Genomic DNA, 18863 nt, shown 5'->3' with positions numbered 1-18863 from the left:
AGCCTTGACTGTTTTCATATGAGCGTATGTGTGTACACTTCATGTCCCATGACTCATCACATGTCTGTAGTTATTTTGTCTGCCTATAAATATTGAGTAATGCCCGGCTTGAATTGGAGTTGGCTTCCCAGCCATCTTCCCTGCACGTCATTTTGCTCTGTTCTATTACATTCACTTTACATACAAAATATATGTATTCAAAGGCCATTCTCGTTAATTGACTTATCTAAATTACGTTATTGACTAACGTGATTTAAGTCGACTATGATATACGAGAATCAGCGATAGCAAACATCCATACAATCTAAAATGGAGTCAGATCAACGGGCACAAAATGTCTTTAAAGACCCATTTTGATATATACAATTCAAGATAGATACTATTCCGATTATTAGTTTGTCAAGGCTAGGTTGTTGTACATTTGAAGTCAATCATCTTTAATTTATGGAACTAAATCTCGAGATCCTAGTGTTACGTAAGATCCGACTTTCATCATTAGGCATTACATTTGAATGTTGTCTGAAAAAAGCGTGTATATACTTGATTATAACAGTTTAGTGTACTCTTTTCAGTCGAAGATGATATTATTTGAAAAGTTGGCCCAAGTACTTAAATTTCCTGTTTTTGTTAACATAAACTGACATTTATGTAAGTAGTATTTGGCAAAAGTCATTTTATGTAATGATATGAATAATAATATTCACAGTGGAACTTAATATAGCGAAGTTCATCAGTTTCTCTGTGTTAATAGCCTTTTTTAAAATAAATCCACTTGTGTGACCCATCAACCAGTGTTTTGTTGATAATAACATTTCGTCCTTACGATGCTCTGTAACCCGATAGGCCAATTGACTAATCAGTAGGTCGTTTCCTTCAAAAAACTTTATCCCTCGTTGATGTAGTAAATATATAAAACCGGTGTATTACGGAGAATTATAAGTGTAGGAAAGTTCGAAAAATAACAAGAAATGGTATGTTCGACTGCGAACGCAGGTGAATTGACGCCTTCGATTACTGGAACTTGAACAAGCTAGTCACGAGAGCTTTGCTTTGCATAACTGACCAATTTATACCATTTTGGTTTAATGTTATACGTAATTCTAAATAAATATTTTAGTGACGTAATGTGATCAGATGAATTCACTTGTTCAGGAGTATTACTGTTAATTTATGTATATAACTTATATTGGCTGGTTGATGAGTCTCCAGATTTCTAATTATTGATATCACGTACCCTCAACCACCGTCTAACGCAACCCACAATGTCTGGGATAAGAGAAGGTTGAAAGACAGGAGCAACAAAACAAGAACAGGATCAATCTACAAAATCATTATGCCACCCCAAGTCATTCTTACCTTACCGGGATCATCGAGACCAGTGGCTGGAAACTTTGAGTGACGTGGTTAAAATTGGTTACAGAAGCTTCCACTCTATCTTACCTTAGGCTTTGTCTCTGTCATTTCATTTTTTATTTTCTTGTTTTATCCATTCTTTTCGGACCATACTTCTACTACCATTGATACTACTATAACTTTGGAAACTTTACAACTCATCTCGGTATGCTGGTGTGATTTGGCAACTTAAGTCGATGCTTGTTTATTGTGTTGGTTAGGACTGATTGACCGGGTAAATTCAATTTCGTCCAAGTAAATTTCGAACTGCTATTTCTGACTCCGTAGAAGGATTCTAATAGTTTAGGATGAAATAAACGTTCATAAGAAGTTAACAGACCATACATAATCCGTATCAATGCATGTGAAGTTATATTTGATCGTACCGGTAATCAGCAAATGTGAAAAGGCTGATAAAACACAGAGGAGAGACAATATGAGGGCACTGAATATTGATAAGTGAGAGGATTATTATGGTTATAGGAACGGATTTGGACTGAAGGCATATGAATTAACAGTAAATGCGATTTTCTCGGTACCTTACCCCCTACTGAGCTGTGGAATATGAAAAAAACGGCACCCGACCTGTGGATTATTATTCACCAAAAGTACCACTATATACATTTTAAATGTATAATTCTAACAACCAGTGGAACAAGAAGCCATCCGAAAAAGGCAGGAAATACGCAAATATACAATCACCGCGACAGACTAATATAGTGTCCATTAATGAGACTAAACATGATACAAACAGGCCGAAAGTAGTTTACATGACTTAAAAATCGGCAAGAGTTCAGCGAAATTCCCAAAGGTATACTGAACGAGACTATTACAAACTGCAGAAAGTCCACACGGACAGAGCAGTATTCTAGTCGTCATATTTCTTAACCTAGTGCCATACAAACGAGGCTTGATGGATGATCTGTCCTATATAATCAAATCCCGATCGTTGTTGCTACGTTGACGTGGTGGTCGGGCTTTTCTGTCGTTGTGAGACAAACCGAGCTATACTGGCTGGAACAACCGTTCCTCAAGGTCCTACCATGCCAAACAGGTCGACTGAAGAGCGGTAAACTAAAAGCAACAAACATAAGGTCCGAAGGCGAATTCGTACTGCTGACTGTACAGAGGTGTGACAGCAGTAAGGTGTTTCCTTCAGACAACCAGCATGACAGTGATGCTACCTTCCCACAAGGAGAGGTGGGGGTGGAAAAGGTCGACCCTAAAAATGCACACCTCGCCTTATCCCACGGATATCCGTCTCCGGCGGTAAGGTCTCAACAAGTATAGAGCTGACAAAAACTACTCATAAAAGGGTCGTGTGTGACCGACCTCAAGCAGTTATCCCTTCGGCACCGCGGTCACGCTCTCAGGTCAATAAGATCACCTCTAATCCTATTTTGTTTTCAGGCACCTCCAGAAGGACCCTTCCACGGTGTGGGCGACTGGGAATTGAAAACCGCCCTCAAATGCACTGGTACGGCCGAGAGTGGGGTAGTACGCTCCCACATGGTTACGTGTATATAGCCTCTTCTAAGGAAGTCCTACTCACTGCCTTCTCGTGGCGGGGGTGTTTACGAAACTGAGAAAAAAAAGCGAATGTCCGGTGCTTTAACCGGGTTGGTGGACATGGAGATTCCACCTAGGGGAGTTGAAAACCCCTGATTCCAAACCAATGGTGCACATAAGCTCCAGTATCATGAAGGAACAAATGGCGTACGAACCCATTGTTGGTCACCAGCTGCCATGGGACTGCATCTCCTTACGATGCTCCACTGCCTTGTGGATCAGACCTTCAGGTCGAAGGCTCCGGGTGTGCCCTCCCAAGAAAATCACCTGCTTCGGTTTGGGCACCCGGGCAGTATCACAGCCCTCACACATATCAAACGGGATTTGTGTGGCGCATATGTATTTGGTGCCTCCTTGTACCGATATCTATGTCTCCGAAACACGCATACAGAACCCTTGAGTGGTCAGTCACTTGACCTCACCTCGGCAAAACGGAGAGCCGACGAGATACACCCTTCGTGTATCTGGCGACCCGATGGCTAGTTTCTCGTGGATTGGCAGGTGTAGGCATAGCACTAAGCATGAGGGTGGAACAAGCACTATTAGAGTGGATCCCTGTGATGTTCGGTTAAACGGCTCCGTAAGAACTCGGAAAGATAGGGACACACGTCGTTGCCTTTTTGTCGTTTCTCCCTACGCTCCCACTGACTACAGCTCGGATGAAGTGAAAGATGAATTTTACAGACAGCTATCTGAACTTCTTCAGAAAGTTAAACGTTCAGACATAGTACTCGTAGCAGGTGACTTTAATTCCAAGGTAGGAATAGACCAGTTGTGACATCTAGTGATTTAAACCACAGGGTTACAAAGAACCAATGGATTCCCTCAAGGTCTATTGCACTGATGGATTCTCGTAAACTCATCCCATCAGGTTCTGAACACGATGAAGAGCGAAAACAAATCAGATCTGGGTTAAGCAAAGTCTAATGTACGACCGTAAGCAGTGGTAGGCAACGAAAGCAAAGAGATGGAAAAGGCGGCGGCTATAGGGAACACAAGACAGCTCTACAGACTTATAAAAGAAACTGGAACTAAAAAGTCAAGTGTAAAAGAGACTATCTCGGAAAAAGACGACACTCTCATCAGACGTTTAGAACGATGGGCGAAACATTCTAGAGAACAGTTAAGCTGGCCTTCAGCTACTCTACAACTACCCACCATTCCCAGACAGCCTGAATGAAACATTGAAGTAGGTCACGCAACTCGAGCTGAAGCTCGAAAGGCTATAGTTAATCTGAAACGAGGAAGGGCAGCTGGTCCACATGGATTGGCTCTAGAGGTCGTTAAGGATGGTGGTCCGATTTTAGCGATTAGGTTGACTAATATTTTAACTAAGGTCTGGGAGTTGGACGTAATCTCATCTGACTGGTCACAATCACTTATCGTCCCAATATATAAGAGGGTTAAAATCATCCTGTCAGTCAGTCAGTCAGCTACAACGTAGGACCAGGCACATATGTGCATCGGTCCAGGTTGCCATACCGCATCAGCACAACAAGATGAACACCGGATTCATAGCAGTGGTTAGGTCAAAGGTGGTAATATGTAAGAGAAAGATTGCATATAGAGATATAGTACAAGAAGAAAGAATTGGTTCGTAGAAAGAAAGATATGAAGCGATTTTAATCTCTTAGTTTAAGGGAAGACAGGGAGTGTATACAACGACGCCATTGTGATCGATTCTGAGCCATGTCACCAAGAGTCTCCAACCATTGGTTACAATAGTCACGCGGACCCCAACCAAATAGTCTGCATCTACCAACATGGCTCAGACTAGAAGTTAGTGACTTCAAGCACTGATGCCGGAATGCTAAAATATCCACCTAAATGCCTTTCTGTTTGGTTTAAGCTACCTATCTGAGCATTAAAGTCACCCCATACGAGTACTATGTCTGAGCGTTTAGCTTTCTGAAAAAGTTCGGACAGCTTTCTGTAAAATTCATCTTTCACATCATCTGAGCTGCAGTCAGTGGGAGCGTAGGGAGAAACGACGAAAAGGCAACGACGTGTGTCCCTATCCTTCCGAGTTTTTACGGAGCCGTTTAGCCATCACAATGGCGTAGGCGTATACACTCTCTGTACTCCCTTAAACTATGAGATTAAAATCGTTTCATATCTTTCGTTCTACGTACGAAATCTTTCTTCCTGTACTATATCCTTATATTCAATCTTTCTTTTACATATTACCACCTTTGACCTAACCACTCCTATGAATCCGGTGTTCATCTTGCTGTGCTAATGCGATATGGCAACCTGGACCGATGCACATATGTGCCTGGTCCTACGTTGTAGCTGACTGACTGACATAATCAAATGCGGATGAAACAACAAAAGAGCCACTTCAAGTAAAAAATAATGCGGCTGAGTAGATATCTGTTAAGACTTATGGGCCGTAAAATTTGAGATCTAGTCCCATCTAGTACATTTATCTTACATTGAAGAAGCCAGATAATGTGACCCGACTTAGCTACTATACAACTCCGCTTACAACTGAACAACCCAGCTATGAAGGAGACGACTAAAACTACAGGATTTTGTGTTGCCCGAATCTGAATAATAATACGACATACGTTTATTTATGGGTGGCCGAACTATTTAAGATAACGACTAGGCGAATAATCTACTTACAATAAATCCCTTACTCTTGAGACATGTGAATTCTCTAGTTAAGCTAAACATAACACCCAAACACTATATAGGTGACTAGGTTATATCAGACTGTGTTAATCAGTTTATGTGCGTATAGAGACACATCGAGTGGAGAAATCGTAATATCCTATACGTGATGACTGAATATGTACCTAAACGGTAGGAAAACTAATGAATAAATTGTAAATTTGATGGGATCCTTGTCTACTGCAAACTTGTTTAATAAGTATATTTGACGACAATGTATAACATGAGAGAAAGGATAGCATCAAACTATCATTATGAATTATGGGATTTTCTTAGACTGTTTTAACGTGTTGAATCTAACCAAAACGTACCAGGCAGGCAAACTATTAATATTGTATAAAACATGTTTAGTCACTTAATCAAATGTCGATAAACACTCATATTACCGCCAACTGTGTTTATAAGTACTTGCCAAAACAGCTATATTGGTCGAACAGAAAAGGGGCCGTATCTTACATTTTTGAATACGTTTCAAAAAGTCTTCGAACAAGAGGGAACTACTTTAAACAGCACAATTACCAAACATCTGTTGGATAAAGGACATAAACTCGACACTTTGCAATCCTTCAAAATGATTCGTAAACAGTCAAGCTCTAGTCTATTAAAACCGTTGCTAACGGGCGTCAGAAACCTGATTTAAGCGTTCGAAGGATTTAAACCTTTCTTAGCTTTGGTAACATGAAAATTATGTTCAATCTTCCTTCAACTAATTACGTACATTGTCTTTTTATTCCGTTTGTCTTCTAAGCTAGTGATCTTATCTTTATAGACTGGGCTTTACTCACTTTATTCTTACGTATTATCAGCGTTTACTCGTTACGTTTCTAGCTCTTTGGACTTTTGTTAATATCTATGTCGTAGAATTTTCTTTCCCATAATATGTATATTCACAGTTGTTATAATTTCTCTTATTACGACGCAGCTATTCTTATTGCTTAGTATTCTTGGACACCAAATCACTCGACAAGTCCCCAAATCAGAATACGGTTGATCAGGAACGAAATTATATTCCAAATAACAAGGGTAGATAGAAGTAGGACTTACAATAAGAAAAACGTTAGAATATTTATGGTTTTTCTAGAGTCTTCAAGTATCCACTAGCACTGATTAGTCAAGAAATAACTAATCAACGTGCCCCGATATAATCTTGCACGGAATGTGCTTTAATTCAATTTATATTCCGCTAACAACAGTATTCTATTCAGTCTATTGAATTCATTTACACCCTTGCTATACTATACTGTCGTGTCTTCAAAGTAACTTCCAACTAAACTCTTCCATGTATGTAATTATAATTTTTAAATGTCACAGGTTGTAAGCAGCTGACGACGACCAAACGAAATAAAATGAATTCATGCTATTCTGCTGAAATCTTTGTCCATGTTACCTTACAAGTACTATCGTTGACAGCAACGAATAGGTTAAATAACACAGAACAACAGAATTAGTCTGATGACACAAACACATAAAACAAACATGTGAAGACGTCTAGACACACTACGGTATCATGAATACAGTCTACACATAGTACACTAAATCTTCACACACTAGGCACTGATAACAAACTCAGAGAAAATCTGCCATCGTATCATGGAACGATAGCAAAATATGTTGGTATTCAAGTTTCTGGGACGTATTGTTTGGATGTCGTCTTGTAGAGCAGAACTAAACCGTCAACAAGTGTCTTTTTGAGAGATGATATATCAGAGAAGCAATGAAAGATCTCACAAACGAATTTTCATCATATGATTATGCTTTACTTTACACTGTATAACTGTCATATTACTTTGAAGATGCATCTATTGATATCTCAAATTACAGGCAACTTTTAAAAAAAGAATTGAAACAATTATTCTGAAATAGTTTGATGAAACAATGTCGTTTGTCTAACTACAGAAATATCTATTGTAAAATAGGAATGTGTCACCAGTGTTAGACAAGAGAATTTTGTTGTATTCTGAATCTGGTATATATATAGCAAAAATGGAGAGATATGAGTGGTTCCAGTGAAATATAGATGATCATGAAGGATGCATTTATCACCGAAAAATTGACATACTTCTGTTATATGTGACTGGTTGTTTTCTAAGAGGCGCAAACTGCACCGGAGTCTATACAAACAATCGCATTATCCAATTGCTGAAGTTCAGCTTCTGAAGACTTATTCACTTCAGCTCCGTCACGAATCAGCATTCGCTGCAACCGGAGTAATTCACGCCAACCAGGCAAAAAACCAGCACTTTCTTCAGTTGGTGGACCTATCGGCTCTCGTACGTGAGACACATGAATGCTATTGTTGCTAAGGCAATCCAGACGACGTAGAAGTGGTTTGCGAATGGGTTCAACTTTGTCATCAGCAACACCCTTGGAATTGGTGGTATTAGGGACACTAGAAACAAAAATCAGAATGTTGGCATATGCTCAAAAGAACCGTAAATGAAAAATGACGAATTCATGTATCCATGAATTTATACTGTGACTACATATACGCATATACAATCACGTGAATTTACAAACATTAGATAGATTACCGAACTTTGGCTCAAGTTTGTGATTCATACATCCTGTTCGCAAACAATAAAAATAACCGATTGCTTGATGAGATATCGACTACTTAGTTATTATTTGTGCCTATGACCAAACCCTTATGAAGTGATATTAATTTTTTTTATATTTTAGAGATTAAACCAGTGTGAAAATGGTTGTTATCGCGGATCGGCATCAGGTGGGAGAACCTCTGGAAACTTTGGAGCACTGGATAATCATTTTATCTTAGTTTGAGGCAGCGCTCCAACAATGTTTACCAAGAACCGTACCCACGACTTCTAGGTCCCACAGAGAGCGCTTTATCTATAGATCACTGACATGGAATCGAGTGGTCAAGTCAAATGTAGAGCTCCTATCATCCAATATCATAACCGAAAAAACTATCACGTTAAATTTACTAGTGAAAGCTCTGTGTAAACAACCATTATAACCAAAACCAATAGTTTTCATGCACAGGAACTCACTGTGAGCAGAATAAATAGATTAGTTTATGGCATGAATGGCTATTGAAACTCGTATCATTTCTGTCAAGAAATTAATTTCTAATACGAAATACTCCCATTGATAAAATGACATCTCACTAACAATACTTATCATGTAATGAACACCCAATAATGTTTACATGATTTTATGGTGTCTAATCGCTTTGAAAATCAAAGCGGTAAACTTTTAGTGAATCACTGATATATATTTTTTGTGGTCACATTTGTTACTTTGCTTTTCATGAATATAATTTAGAAAACAGCAAGATCATTAATAATGAGGACAATTTGTATTGCGTACGATGTTACAATCTCTCGTACTATGACCCAGTTAGTCTTATTGCTTAGTATTCTTCATACACTTTACTTCACTAGGTAAGTTCCTAGATCAGAAAACGGTTGAACAGGAACATAATTATATTTCAAATAAAAAAGGTTGAATGGAAGTAGGAATTACAATGAGAAAAACGTCAGTATATTTATAATCTTCACACAAGATTCTAGAGTCTTTCTCAAGTATCCCCTGGTGCTGATTGGCTAAGAAATGGCCAGTCAGCGTTCCCTAACACGATTCTGCACGGAACATGCTTTAATGCAATCTATAATATCCCACTAACAATACATCAATAACAAATAATTCATATATCACTAATGCCCCATTTGACCATAATTAGTGTATTTTTCGGCAACCTCTTTTACTTGTAGACTCAGGTTATGTGTCAGGTTAAGAAAATCTGACAACCGATATCTAAATATAATAAAATTTTCGCGAGGGATGTTTCAAAAAAAGATTATTTACGCAGAAATTTGACTACTTTGAAGTACTTTTTCAAGCTCTGAGAAGAAATGCATCTTTTTAAGCTTATGTAGTAGCTAACGGTGAAGCTAATCGAAGCAAATACGGATAAGTGCGTATAATATCATTTGAATACTTAGTTTTTTTAACAATCTTGATTTGAGCAGGCGGTCGAAGATCAACAAGCTTCGCACAAGTGACCTCAAAGAAATGAACCAGTAACTCGTCACGGAGTTGCCTGAATAAGTTGATAAGCAGTACTTACTATAAAACATGATTTGCGATAAACGAAAAGATATGGCAATTAGGGGAACTTACGTCTTATGTTCAGGTTGGTTTTTATTCAGTTTTTTATTGCCATGACCTTGTATATAAAAAAATAATTACGATAATTTAATAGTAAGTGAAAGTATAATTATCGACAAAAACAGCTTTCGAAATAGAGCAGAACGGAACCATATTCATAAGCAATGTAAGGACTTGTGAAATGTATCGAATCAAGTTACTACACCACACTGGGATTAAATTATCAAGATGTATATCGGGGCAGTAGAAATAGCAGTATCAGTGATAGTTGAGAAATTAGGCATAGATAGTATACTTTCAAAAGCATGAATTCAGACAATAAAAAAGAAGTATAAGATAATTCCAAACCTCAAAAGTCAAATGAAGACAAGGAGTAGATGAATTTAGGGTACTAAATTCGACTCATAACATAGTAATACAATATCTTATTTATTTGAACACATAAATATTGGTACAATAGGGCACCAGAGATAAACGCGCCACACAATAACAATGAGAATGGGAAGAGAAAAAAGATGTAAGGTGCGTATAAGAAAGAAAGGAAAAAAAGAGAACAATAGCGATCACAGATTAGGGTATGGTAGTGTAATAATAATAATAATAATAATAATAATAATAATAATAATAACAATAATAATAATAATAAATAATAACAATGGGGGAAACAGAAAGGTACAACCAGAAAGAATTCTTTCAGTTAAGGAAGATACAACCACTTTATTAAAAAAAAGTAAAAGAAGCTTACAGCAGGATCGCCACTAGCTTATATTCTGAGCCATATCTGATAACGTCTCTAGCCACTGTGTAGCACCATCTCTCAGAACCCAACCAGGGAGTCGTGAAGGACCAACAGAAGCCAGTCCTTTGCAGCTTTCTTTCATGCCACGACACCATGTCATGTACTGACCACCTCTCCGCTTTCTCCAACCAATCCCAGAGTCGACAAATAATGCACGATGTGGAATTCTCTGGGACGACATTCGGAGAACATGTCCAAGCCACCGAAGTCGGTGTTTCAAGATGGTGACACCAATTGAATTATCATCTCTGTGCCCGAACACACGATGCCGAACCTCTGCATTACCAACATGGTGTTGCCACTGAATGTCAGCAATCCTTCGGAGACAGCGATGATCAAACACAGAGAGTCGTCTAACGTCCTCAACTCGGAGAGGTCAGGTTTCCCAATCATAGAGCAAAACTGCTCTCACCGACGCGTTGTAGATCCGACCCTTTACAGCCAGACTGACATGACGAATGCGCCAAAGATGGCCCAGATTGGCATAAGCCGCTCTGGCTTTCACTATACGTGCATTGACCTCATCACTCACGCCACCACCAGCACTTATATAGCTACCTAGATACACGAACTTCTCGACTACTTCTATCTGCTCACCATTCAGGGTGAGTACAGGATTAGGATCCTGCCAGTCTTGTAGAAGTACTTTGCACTTCGAAGGTGCAAAGCACCATCTCAAGCACATACCATACCTACGGACACTGATTGCCAACTGATTATGTGCGGATTGCATGGGTTGGGCATTATCGCACAGTAAGACAATATCATGCGAATACTCAAGGTCGAGAAGTCTTTCTCCAGGCAACAGATCCACACCTCTATTGCTTACATCCATCAGATCTGTTTCCAGAATGTCGTCGATGGCCAAGTTGAAGAGGAATGGTGAGATTGGGCAACCCTGTCTAACCCCACTGCTTGAATGGAACAATGGAGAGAGGTGGTTGTATGCCCTCACTCTGCCTGAGGTGTTTGTATATAGGGCCTTCAGGATGTTAATAAACTTCCCAGGCACACCCTTATATTCAATAGACAACCCCAGAGAACAGTCCTGTTCAACGAATCGAAGGTAGCCCTAATGTCAAGAAACACTACGATTGTTGGCCTGTGATAAGTATGACGGTGTTCTAACATTTGACGGAGGGTGAAGATATGATCAATACATCGTCGACCAGAACGAAAACCAGCCTGCTCCTCGCGAGTCAATCTTTCTTTGGTTTTGAAAAACCTACGAAGTATGACAGAAGCCAATAGTTTGGACTACATCGTAAGTAGACCTGTACCCCGATGGTTGTTACAATAAGGACGTGAACCCTTTTTAAAGATAGGGATAACTATCGACTCGTTCCAGGACGTCGGAACACTCTCTAGTTCCCAGAACTTTGTAAACAACACAGTCAGTTCCTCAGTCAGAAAGTCACCACCATCTTTAAAAAGGGCCGGAGGTAAGTCATCTCGGCCTGGTGATTTGTAGCGCTTCAAGAGTTGGAGTTCCTTGCAGACTTCCGCCTCAATTGGTGGACCAGCCGTTACCGGCCATGGAGGGCAGGACAGTCTGACCGATGTTGCCAGAGCAACAGGCCAGTTGGACTGCCCTTCGAAGAATTCTACCCATCGTCCAAGACGTCGATGGATGTTAGTGATTGGCATCCCATCATCCTCGCAGATTGTTTCACTCACACCAGACTTCTTGCTGCCAGTGGCTCGGATGAGTTGGAAGAGCTTCCGGTAGTTACCAGATGCAGCTGCTGCTTCCAGCACATTAGCACGCTTCGACCACCAGGCTTCTCAGTGCTCACGCAAGCTTTGCCCAATTTCATTACGTAACATCCTTCGTTTGTGGTCAAACTCACGGTCACCCGGAGTAGACCGACGGGCTTCAATGAGTTGTAAGGAACCAGAAGAAACCCAGTACTTATAAGCGGGACGTTTCGCGAACCCACAAGTGACTTTACTCGCCATTTTCATGGCTTCTTGCAATTGCAACCAATGCTCATCTATACTTTTCGGTGGAGTGGTAGCTAGCCTAGAGGCTAGCTCAAATCGATACTTACTTGCAACAGAAGTTGCAACCAACTTGCTGACATCAATCCTTTGGTGGCGGTCACTTCGTTGTCCACTGAAAAGTAAGGTGAGATTGGCGCAAACCAAGGCATGATCAGAGTCCAGATAGGTACTCGAAAAAGAGCGGCAGTCTTGTACACAACCACGCCAGCGGTAGCTGATCACGATGTGATCAATCCGAGTTCAGGCTTGAGATGCAGAGGGAGGACGCCAGGTGGCACATTGGCGATGGCTGTGCCGAAAGTTAGTGCTAGCCAGAAACAGGTTGTGGTCTGTGCACAGTTGCAGTAGACAGTCCCTGTTATTTCACCTGCGACCAACAATTTCCCATCGACCACCCAAACGACTCTCTTCTGTGCCTAGACGCCCGACCTGAGCATTCAAGTCTCCGGCTAGTACTACAATATCTGTCGAACGCACTTTCTGGAGAAGAACAGATAATCACCTCATTAGACATCAACCATCTATCAAAGTTGAAGATACTTCCAAGATAATTGTATGCAGCGAACAGCAGTATATGGAGAAAATTCGCTTACATGGGTAAAACGATAGAATCAACTTTCGCGGAAGAACAGATTATATGATTAAATTTTAACGCACAAAGGCTAATAACGTGAATTTTGAGGGTTTGTAACTGTTTTCTTGTTAAGATTGCATTTTGAAGGGTTAGGTTTAAAAAGTCACAAGGTACATGTAAACACTAATGTGAAACGTTGTTGGAAGGTGTAATTAGTTCTAATTGAAATTTTTAAGTCTTGGAAGTACAGTCAGTACTTATTATCATTTTAATGTGGGTCGACAGCGTACATCGAGTTTAGATAGGCATGATTTTTAGTAGCAGTGACAAATTAAAACATTTCCAAACTAATCAGTTTTGTTATTAGAAACTCGCTAACTACTAAATTGTGAGATGAATCTGACGTGCCCAGTAGTATAATCATGATTCCAAAGATAGTTTGTTATATTCATACTATTAATGAAAGACTAGTTTGACCTATTTTGGTGAAGAGGGTGAACACTAAACATTAGATGGTGACTTCACTAATAGTGAGTGCAGATCGAAAATGTCTCGATCGCCATTAAATTGGAAGAAACAACTTTTGATGAAGATCTGATTGCTAATAAAAAAACAACTTCTATTCGTATCTAAACATTCAGCCGACGTTAAGATTTAAGCCAAGCGCATTTATATGAGACCATCCAGATGACTGGCGAACCTATTTGTCTGCATCCTACAAGAGATCTTATGGGATGTGACTCAAAATAATGAAAACAACTTCCCTATTAGTTATTTGACCAGAAATCAAATACGTGACTACCAACCGCTACGTTAAAGGTCTTACTCATGACACACCCTACTGTGATTTGAATGGTTAAGGGGTTAGTTAAAAGCTGAGCAAATGAAATTGTACTGAGTACCATTAAGTGACTCAATTATGGAAAGATTTAACAGTGTACTTGTTAGCTAACCGACAATTTTTTTGTTAAAAAACGATGTCAACATCATACAAACTAAGGAACTATATTTAAAATGGAAGATTAACTTACACAAAAGGTATGCATATATTTTCCCCCAGTGAGAGCGAGATAAATTAATTGCTTTTAATGCATCAGGTCGATTAGGGAATTCAACAACAGCGCAGATTTTGACGCCGAGTTGATTATGTAGTATTTGTGAACGTTTAAGATCAGATGGTATCTTGCGGTTTGGAAACAGAACGCGCACTAAAGATGGAGGATGGCCATTTATCTGCAGGGTAAAATGAAAACAAAAGTAGGATGTTTTATGATGTAATTTACACACTGAGCTATCTTTTTTATATTAGAGGGACTATTGTGCAAGGATTAATGAGATCAAAAGCAAAAGACTTCGTATTAATCAAGACTTAGTTAAAACTTGCAAAGTCAAGAAAATTCAGTACACGTGTCCGAATAAGGGGCTCAACCACCGAATCATTGACCAACTCAATGAGCGAGTTTCATTTTGATCCTGATGCTGGTGTCACATTTGAATCATGGTTCAAGAGATACGAAGACATCTTCCAAGTTAAGTTTTCTCATCAAGATAGCTTTTTGAAGGTGAGAATTTTACTTCGTAAACATGGAGCAGCTGAACATGAAAAGCATTCGAATCTTATCTTGCCAAAAAAACATCGATTTTTCATTATATTGTTGAGACCTGAAGGTAATTTTGTTTCATGTACATCATTTGTTAATAAGCAAAAAGAGAGTTCCAAGTTGCGTCCACATTCTGATGAACAATTCAAGTATCATATCTTTGTATTAGGGTTGCAGTCATTGTCAGGCTCAAGCATTCGTACTAGAATTTTAGGACGAATCGAGTCAAATCCCAATCTTACGTTGAAGGATATTACAAATGAATGTCGTCACATTGTTAATCTTAAAAATGATGCTAAAATGATCGAACATCCATATCCCAATCCATTTGGTTAAATGAAAATTTCTCATTCAGACCGCACTATTAATGTCGCAAGGCATGATTCACGAAAATTTCCTAGCCCGAACCGAATTCATAATGTCCATGAATCTAGTTCACGTCGTTCTACAAGGCCTCCTACTAGTTGTTGGAACTGTGAGGCATGGCATTTTTCGCGTTTCTGCCTATTCAATAAACATAATTGCGCAAATGTGGAGTAACTGACCATAATAAGGGATTTCGTAAACACAGAAAACCTTTTTACTATTATCGAATACCAAAAAGGATCAATTATGTACATGTATTGTCGAAATCTAACTCCCACTAATTACGCAAGTATTTATTCTATTAATGTTAATGATCGCATTATCACTTTGCGGTTGGACACTGCATCCGATGTTACTTTGATTTATCGTAAAACTTGGCACGAGCTCGGTTGGCCAAGCGTTTATCCTACTGACGATTGCGTAAAGAATGCATTGGGCATCCCAATCAAAATTTCTGGGATTATCAAATGTACAGTAAGATCTAATGATTTAATAATTAAACCCAAATTTTATGTTGCTGATGAATCCTTCAATCTGTTGGGTCTTGATTGGGTCACGAAGTTAAAAATATCTGATTACCCATTTATTTTATTTTTATTTATTTGAACACATAGATATTGGTACAAGAGGGCACCAGATACATAGGCGCCACACAAATCTCACTTGATTTGTGTGAGGGCTGTGATACTGCCCGGGCGCCCAAACCGAAGCAGGTTACCCATTTAATCTAACTTGTAATCTAGATTCAAAAATGCTCGATCAGTTATCCAATTTGTTATCAAGTATGTTTATATCCTCATATGATGTACAAATGGAGGCAATTTTCCAGGGATTTTGAAAATAACCACGAGACCAGGGCAAGACCGAAAAAACCACCAGGAATAAACCCGAATTCAGCCTCATCTAAGGGTATCTCCTGTGCTGATTCAGTGTTCGGAAGGAAGACTCCGACTTTATTTAATAGCATATTTTCAAAAAGAAGACAAGATTATAAACCCAAGGCGAAGAGAATTGAACATCAGTTTTCTAATGGGCGACATGTAATCCACAGCTGCGATAGACGACTAAATTCAGATAAAGAACCTCCTAGCTGAAACTTGCAACTAGATTATTTGATTGAGTTAGTTTGGAGCATCAGGATCAGTGCATAAGTGATGGTCAGACAGTAGGGAAACCATCAAAACATTTTCTTTAACGCTTTCAGTTAAATCCAAGGAGCAAGACTTATTTTTCAGGACGAAAAGGTAATATGGAGAGCCATTGATTGACCCTCTATATCACCATTTCTGTTGTTTGGTTGGGAATACATATTCTTAAACAATGGATGATTTTAAGACAAAGACATATGGATATAACCATCAGCTTGAAAAGCAGTGAACTGTGTATGGACCGAAAACAGGTTAGTGGTGAGCTCAGATGCCCTAGAGAACTTTTGGAGGATAGGGAGACGACATCAACATAGTCTGGTACAGATGTGTTGGCCCACGTTTCCTATCCGATTAACACGATCAGATAAAAACAAAAGGGATCGAAATCATGTGATAGAAATGATAAAAATATAAAACACTGAGAACATAGTCTGGAAAAACATGTAAGAAGGGATAATAAAAGTTGAAATCAGACGCTACACAGGGGATGCGTTTGCGCCATTATGAGGGATTGAGCCATGCTAACTAGTCTCCAACCACTGATCAATTACCTGGTCAACCCCAACCAGGCAGTCTGAATCTACTAGCATAGCTCAGACTATAGGGTAGCTAGAAAATTGTTGGTAACCATAAGGAGAACGCCTTTCTTACTGGATACGAATTACCACTGGCTAAAGTGGGTTTTTTCATATGAATTATGATACTGAAGTGACTTTACACATGACACATTTGACCAGGTTAGAACATCTTAGAGGACGCAGCAAGGATGTTTAAAAGCCAAGAGTGAACTATCTCTGCAGTACATGGTTACCGATAGTTTGACCAACTTTTAGCCAATGTACTATACTTCTACATGAACATGGGCTTTACAGAGTATATAGGTGTCTGCGGGTCAAAAGTGATCAACGTCGATATCAGCAAAGCTCTCCTTAATGTTCTACGCACTAAGCTTTACCGAAGCTGGAAAACTCAGAAATCTTTCCGTGCCTGGTTAGTTAGGTTGAAGACAGTTTTGTTAGTTGCTGAGAGTACGAATCAATCAGTTGGTTTACACAGGCCCACTGGAGTCTAAATTGATATATTGTGTACAGGTACAGGTCCCTGTTTACGTGGCAAGTTAAGCATCCTGAAAAGTACAGAGGACCGCTAGACGCGCTGATCGAACGCTTGAGAAGTCATGTCTTTTGGACTGAATCTTCATGATGGGATTTAACAAGCACAAAACCATGCCAAAAAGGCAATAAAAGATCCTTAGTCTGCTTTCAAAACACCTAATTAGATTCGCGTTAAACGCGAGCCTAAAAGAAATACCCGGAAACTAGAGGTACAACTGCAGTTTGATCTGTTCTGAACATCTTGGCGCCTACCTAAAAGCATTGGTGATCCACTGTTACTAAGTAAACAATCTCGTTGAGCGAAAGCTTCTGCGCCATTCCCAACCATTCTAATAAGCCTAAATTTGCCGATGATAACGACTGAATTTTATCGATACAATCACTGTCAAAATTCAAAGAAACAAAAGGGCTTGGCTTACCGTGAAGAACTCTTGAATACTTTCCACTGTGACGTTCGAGTTTTCTGGGAATTCCGACAATATGATGGTACGGTAGTAAACGGATTTATCCCATACGGGCAAAGGATCGATGCGTCGAATTGTGTTCCCATCTTCTGACACCTCAATTTTGGTTGAAGCTGCCAGTGACTGACGAATAACGCTAAGGTCCGTCGTCAAAGACTGGAGTTTTTTAAAACCTGCAATTACAGAGAGATCCACCCATCCCTCCTTTGATGACTTGACTAAGTTTAGAAGGAATTGGTCTTTTAGAATATTTGCATCCGAGAAATAGAATTCACATTGTTTGATAATCTTTTCATTCATGAGCTCTGATTTCGGCTTATTGCATACAGCAATATTTTCTTTGTCCTGCAGTACCGAATAATCTGAAAACTCACTGGGACTCAACTCCATCAGGTGGCGTCCGGCACGGTAAAAAGGCAACACTTCAGGGATGTCGTCCACTGAAGGAGGTTGCGAGCACTTGAAGGTCAAACTGTCGCAAGATGATTGGTGCGTCACATCGACAATTCGTGAAGTTTTTCAGAAGGGGTCAGATCAATACATTTTCAGATTTTGATTGAGTTCAGCCACACCATATCTGATAACGTCCATTCTTCAAGTAACGAAGACGATGCCATCGTGATGATGCATAATATAGGACGAATCTTCAATGATATTACGTTATCTCGAAGATTTACAAGTTGGGACAATTTTGAGACCTGTTTGAAAGAAGTACATAAGGTAATATGACTTCTGTGGTTAATAATTGTTTTTTAGTATACGCATACTAAGTACGTTATGTCCGTATGTAAAAAGAACAGTGACATCCCAACTCTAAAGTATTTTTTCGTGAGATATGTCTGTACATATGGACGTAAACGCAGTTCGTCAGAGTCAGATGCTTGTGTTCAGGGTATAGATGATGATAGTGATCATCATTCTTCCGAACAGCATACAACTTATAACTCGCCACCACAACCTAGACAAATTTGTCTTTTTAAGAAGATGACGTCGGTCATCTATGTATGCTTTACTTCAAATGAAT

The 18863-nt window shown here is 39.4% G+C and overlaps 2 protein-coding genes across 4 annotated transcripts in view; one reads left to right on the top strand and one right to left on the bottom strand.

Moving 5' to 3' along the window:
- REXO1_1 (RNA exonuclease 1) overlaps positions 1 to 8518 on the top strand; it is a 33077-nt gene extending 24559 nt beyond the window's left edge. The window contains exon 11 of one of the 2 annotated variants that reach the window (XM_035732634.2): positions 8317 to 8518. The gene's annotated coding sequence lies outside the window, so the exon portion shown is untranslated. The remainder of the gene's footprint in view (positions 1 to 8316) is intronic. The other variant, XM_051212239.1, reaches the window with a different exon arrangement.
- Positions 7420 to 18280, bottom strand: LARP6_1 (La- protein 6). Of its 2 annotated transcripts, XM_051218854.1 has the most exons (4): positions 17795 to 18265; positions 14177 to 14378; positions 9781 to 9826; positions 7420 to 8026 (listed from the first exon to the last, which is right to left on the bottom strand). In XM_051218854.1, the coding sequence occupies exons 1-4, from the start codon at positions 18227 to 18229 to the stop codon at positions 7723 to 7725; spliced, it is 987 nt and encodes a 328-aa protein (XP_051072394.1). In that variant the 5' UTR covers positions 18230 to 18265; the 3' UTR covers positions 7420 to 7722. The 2 variants fall into 2 exon arrangements, with proteins under 2 accessions (XP_051072394.1, XP_051072393.1); XM_051218855.1 differs by lacking the exon at positions 9781 to 9826 and having other exon boundaries at positions 17795 to 18280.
- Between the last annotated feature and the right edge of the window lie 583 nt (positions 18281 to 18863).

This window comes from Schistosoma haematobium, chromosome ZW, assembly GCF_000699445.3.
Source record: "Schistosoma haematobium chromosome ZW, whole genome shotgun sequence".
NCBI classification, from domain to species: Eukaryota; Metazoa; Platyhelminthes; class Trematoda; order Strigeidida; family Schistosomatidae; genus Schistosoma; species Schistosoma haematobium.
This window is presented reverse-complemented; position numbering and strand designations above follow the sequence as displayed.

What these genes read in the sequence shown, in the direction of transcription:
- LARP6_1 (XM_051218854.1), bottom strand. Translation starts at nt 18,229, where the DNA reads ATGGAGTTGAGTCCCAGTGAGTTTTCAGATTATTCGGTACTGCAGGAC. An exon ending in GTATTCAAGAGTTCTTCACG is followed by an intron (nt 14,379 to 17,794) that starts GTAAGCCAAGCC and finishes TTTACCCTGCAG; the next exon opens with ATAAATGGCCATCCTCCATC. An exon ending in AATATATGCATACCTTTTGT is followed by an intron (nt 9,827 to 14,176) that starts GTAAGTTAATCT and finishes TTTATATACAAG; the next exon opens with GTCATGGCAATAAAAAACTG.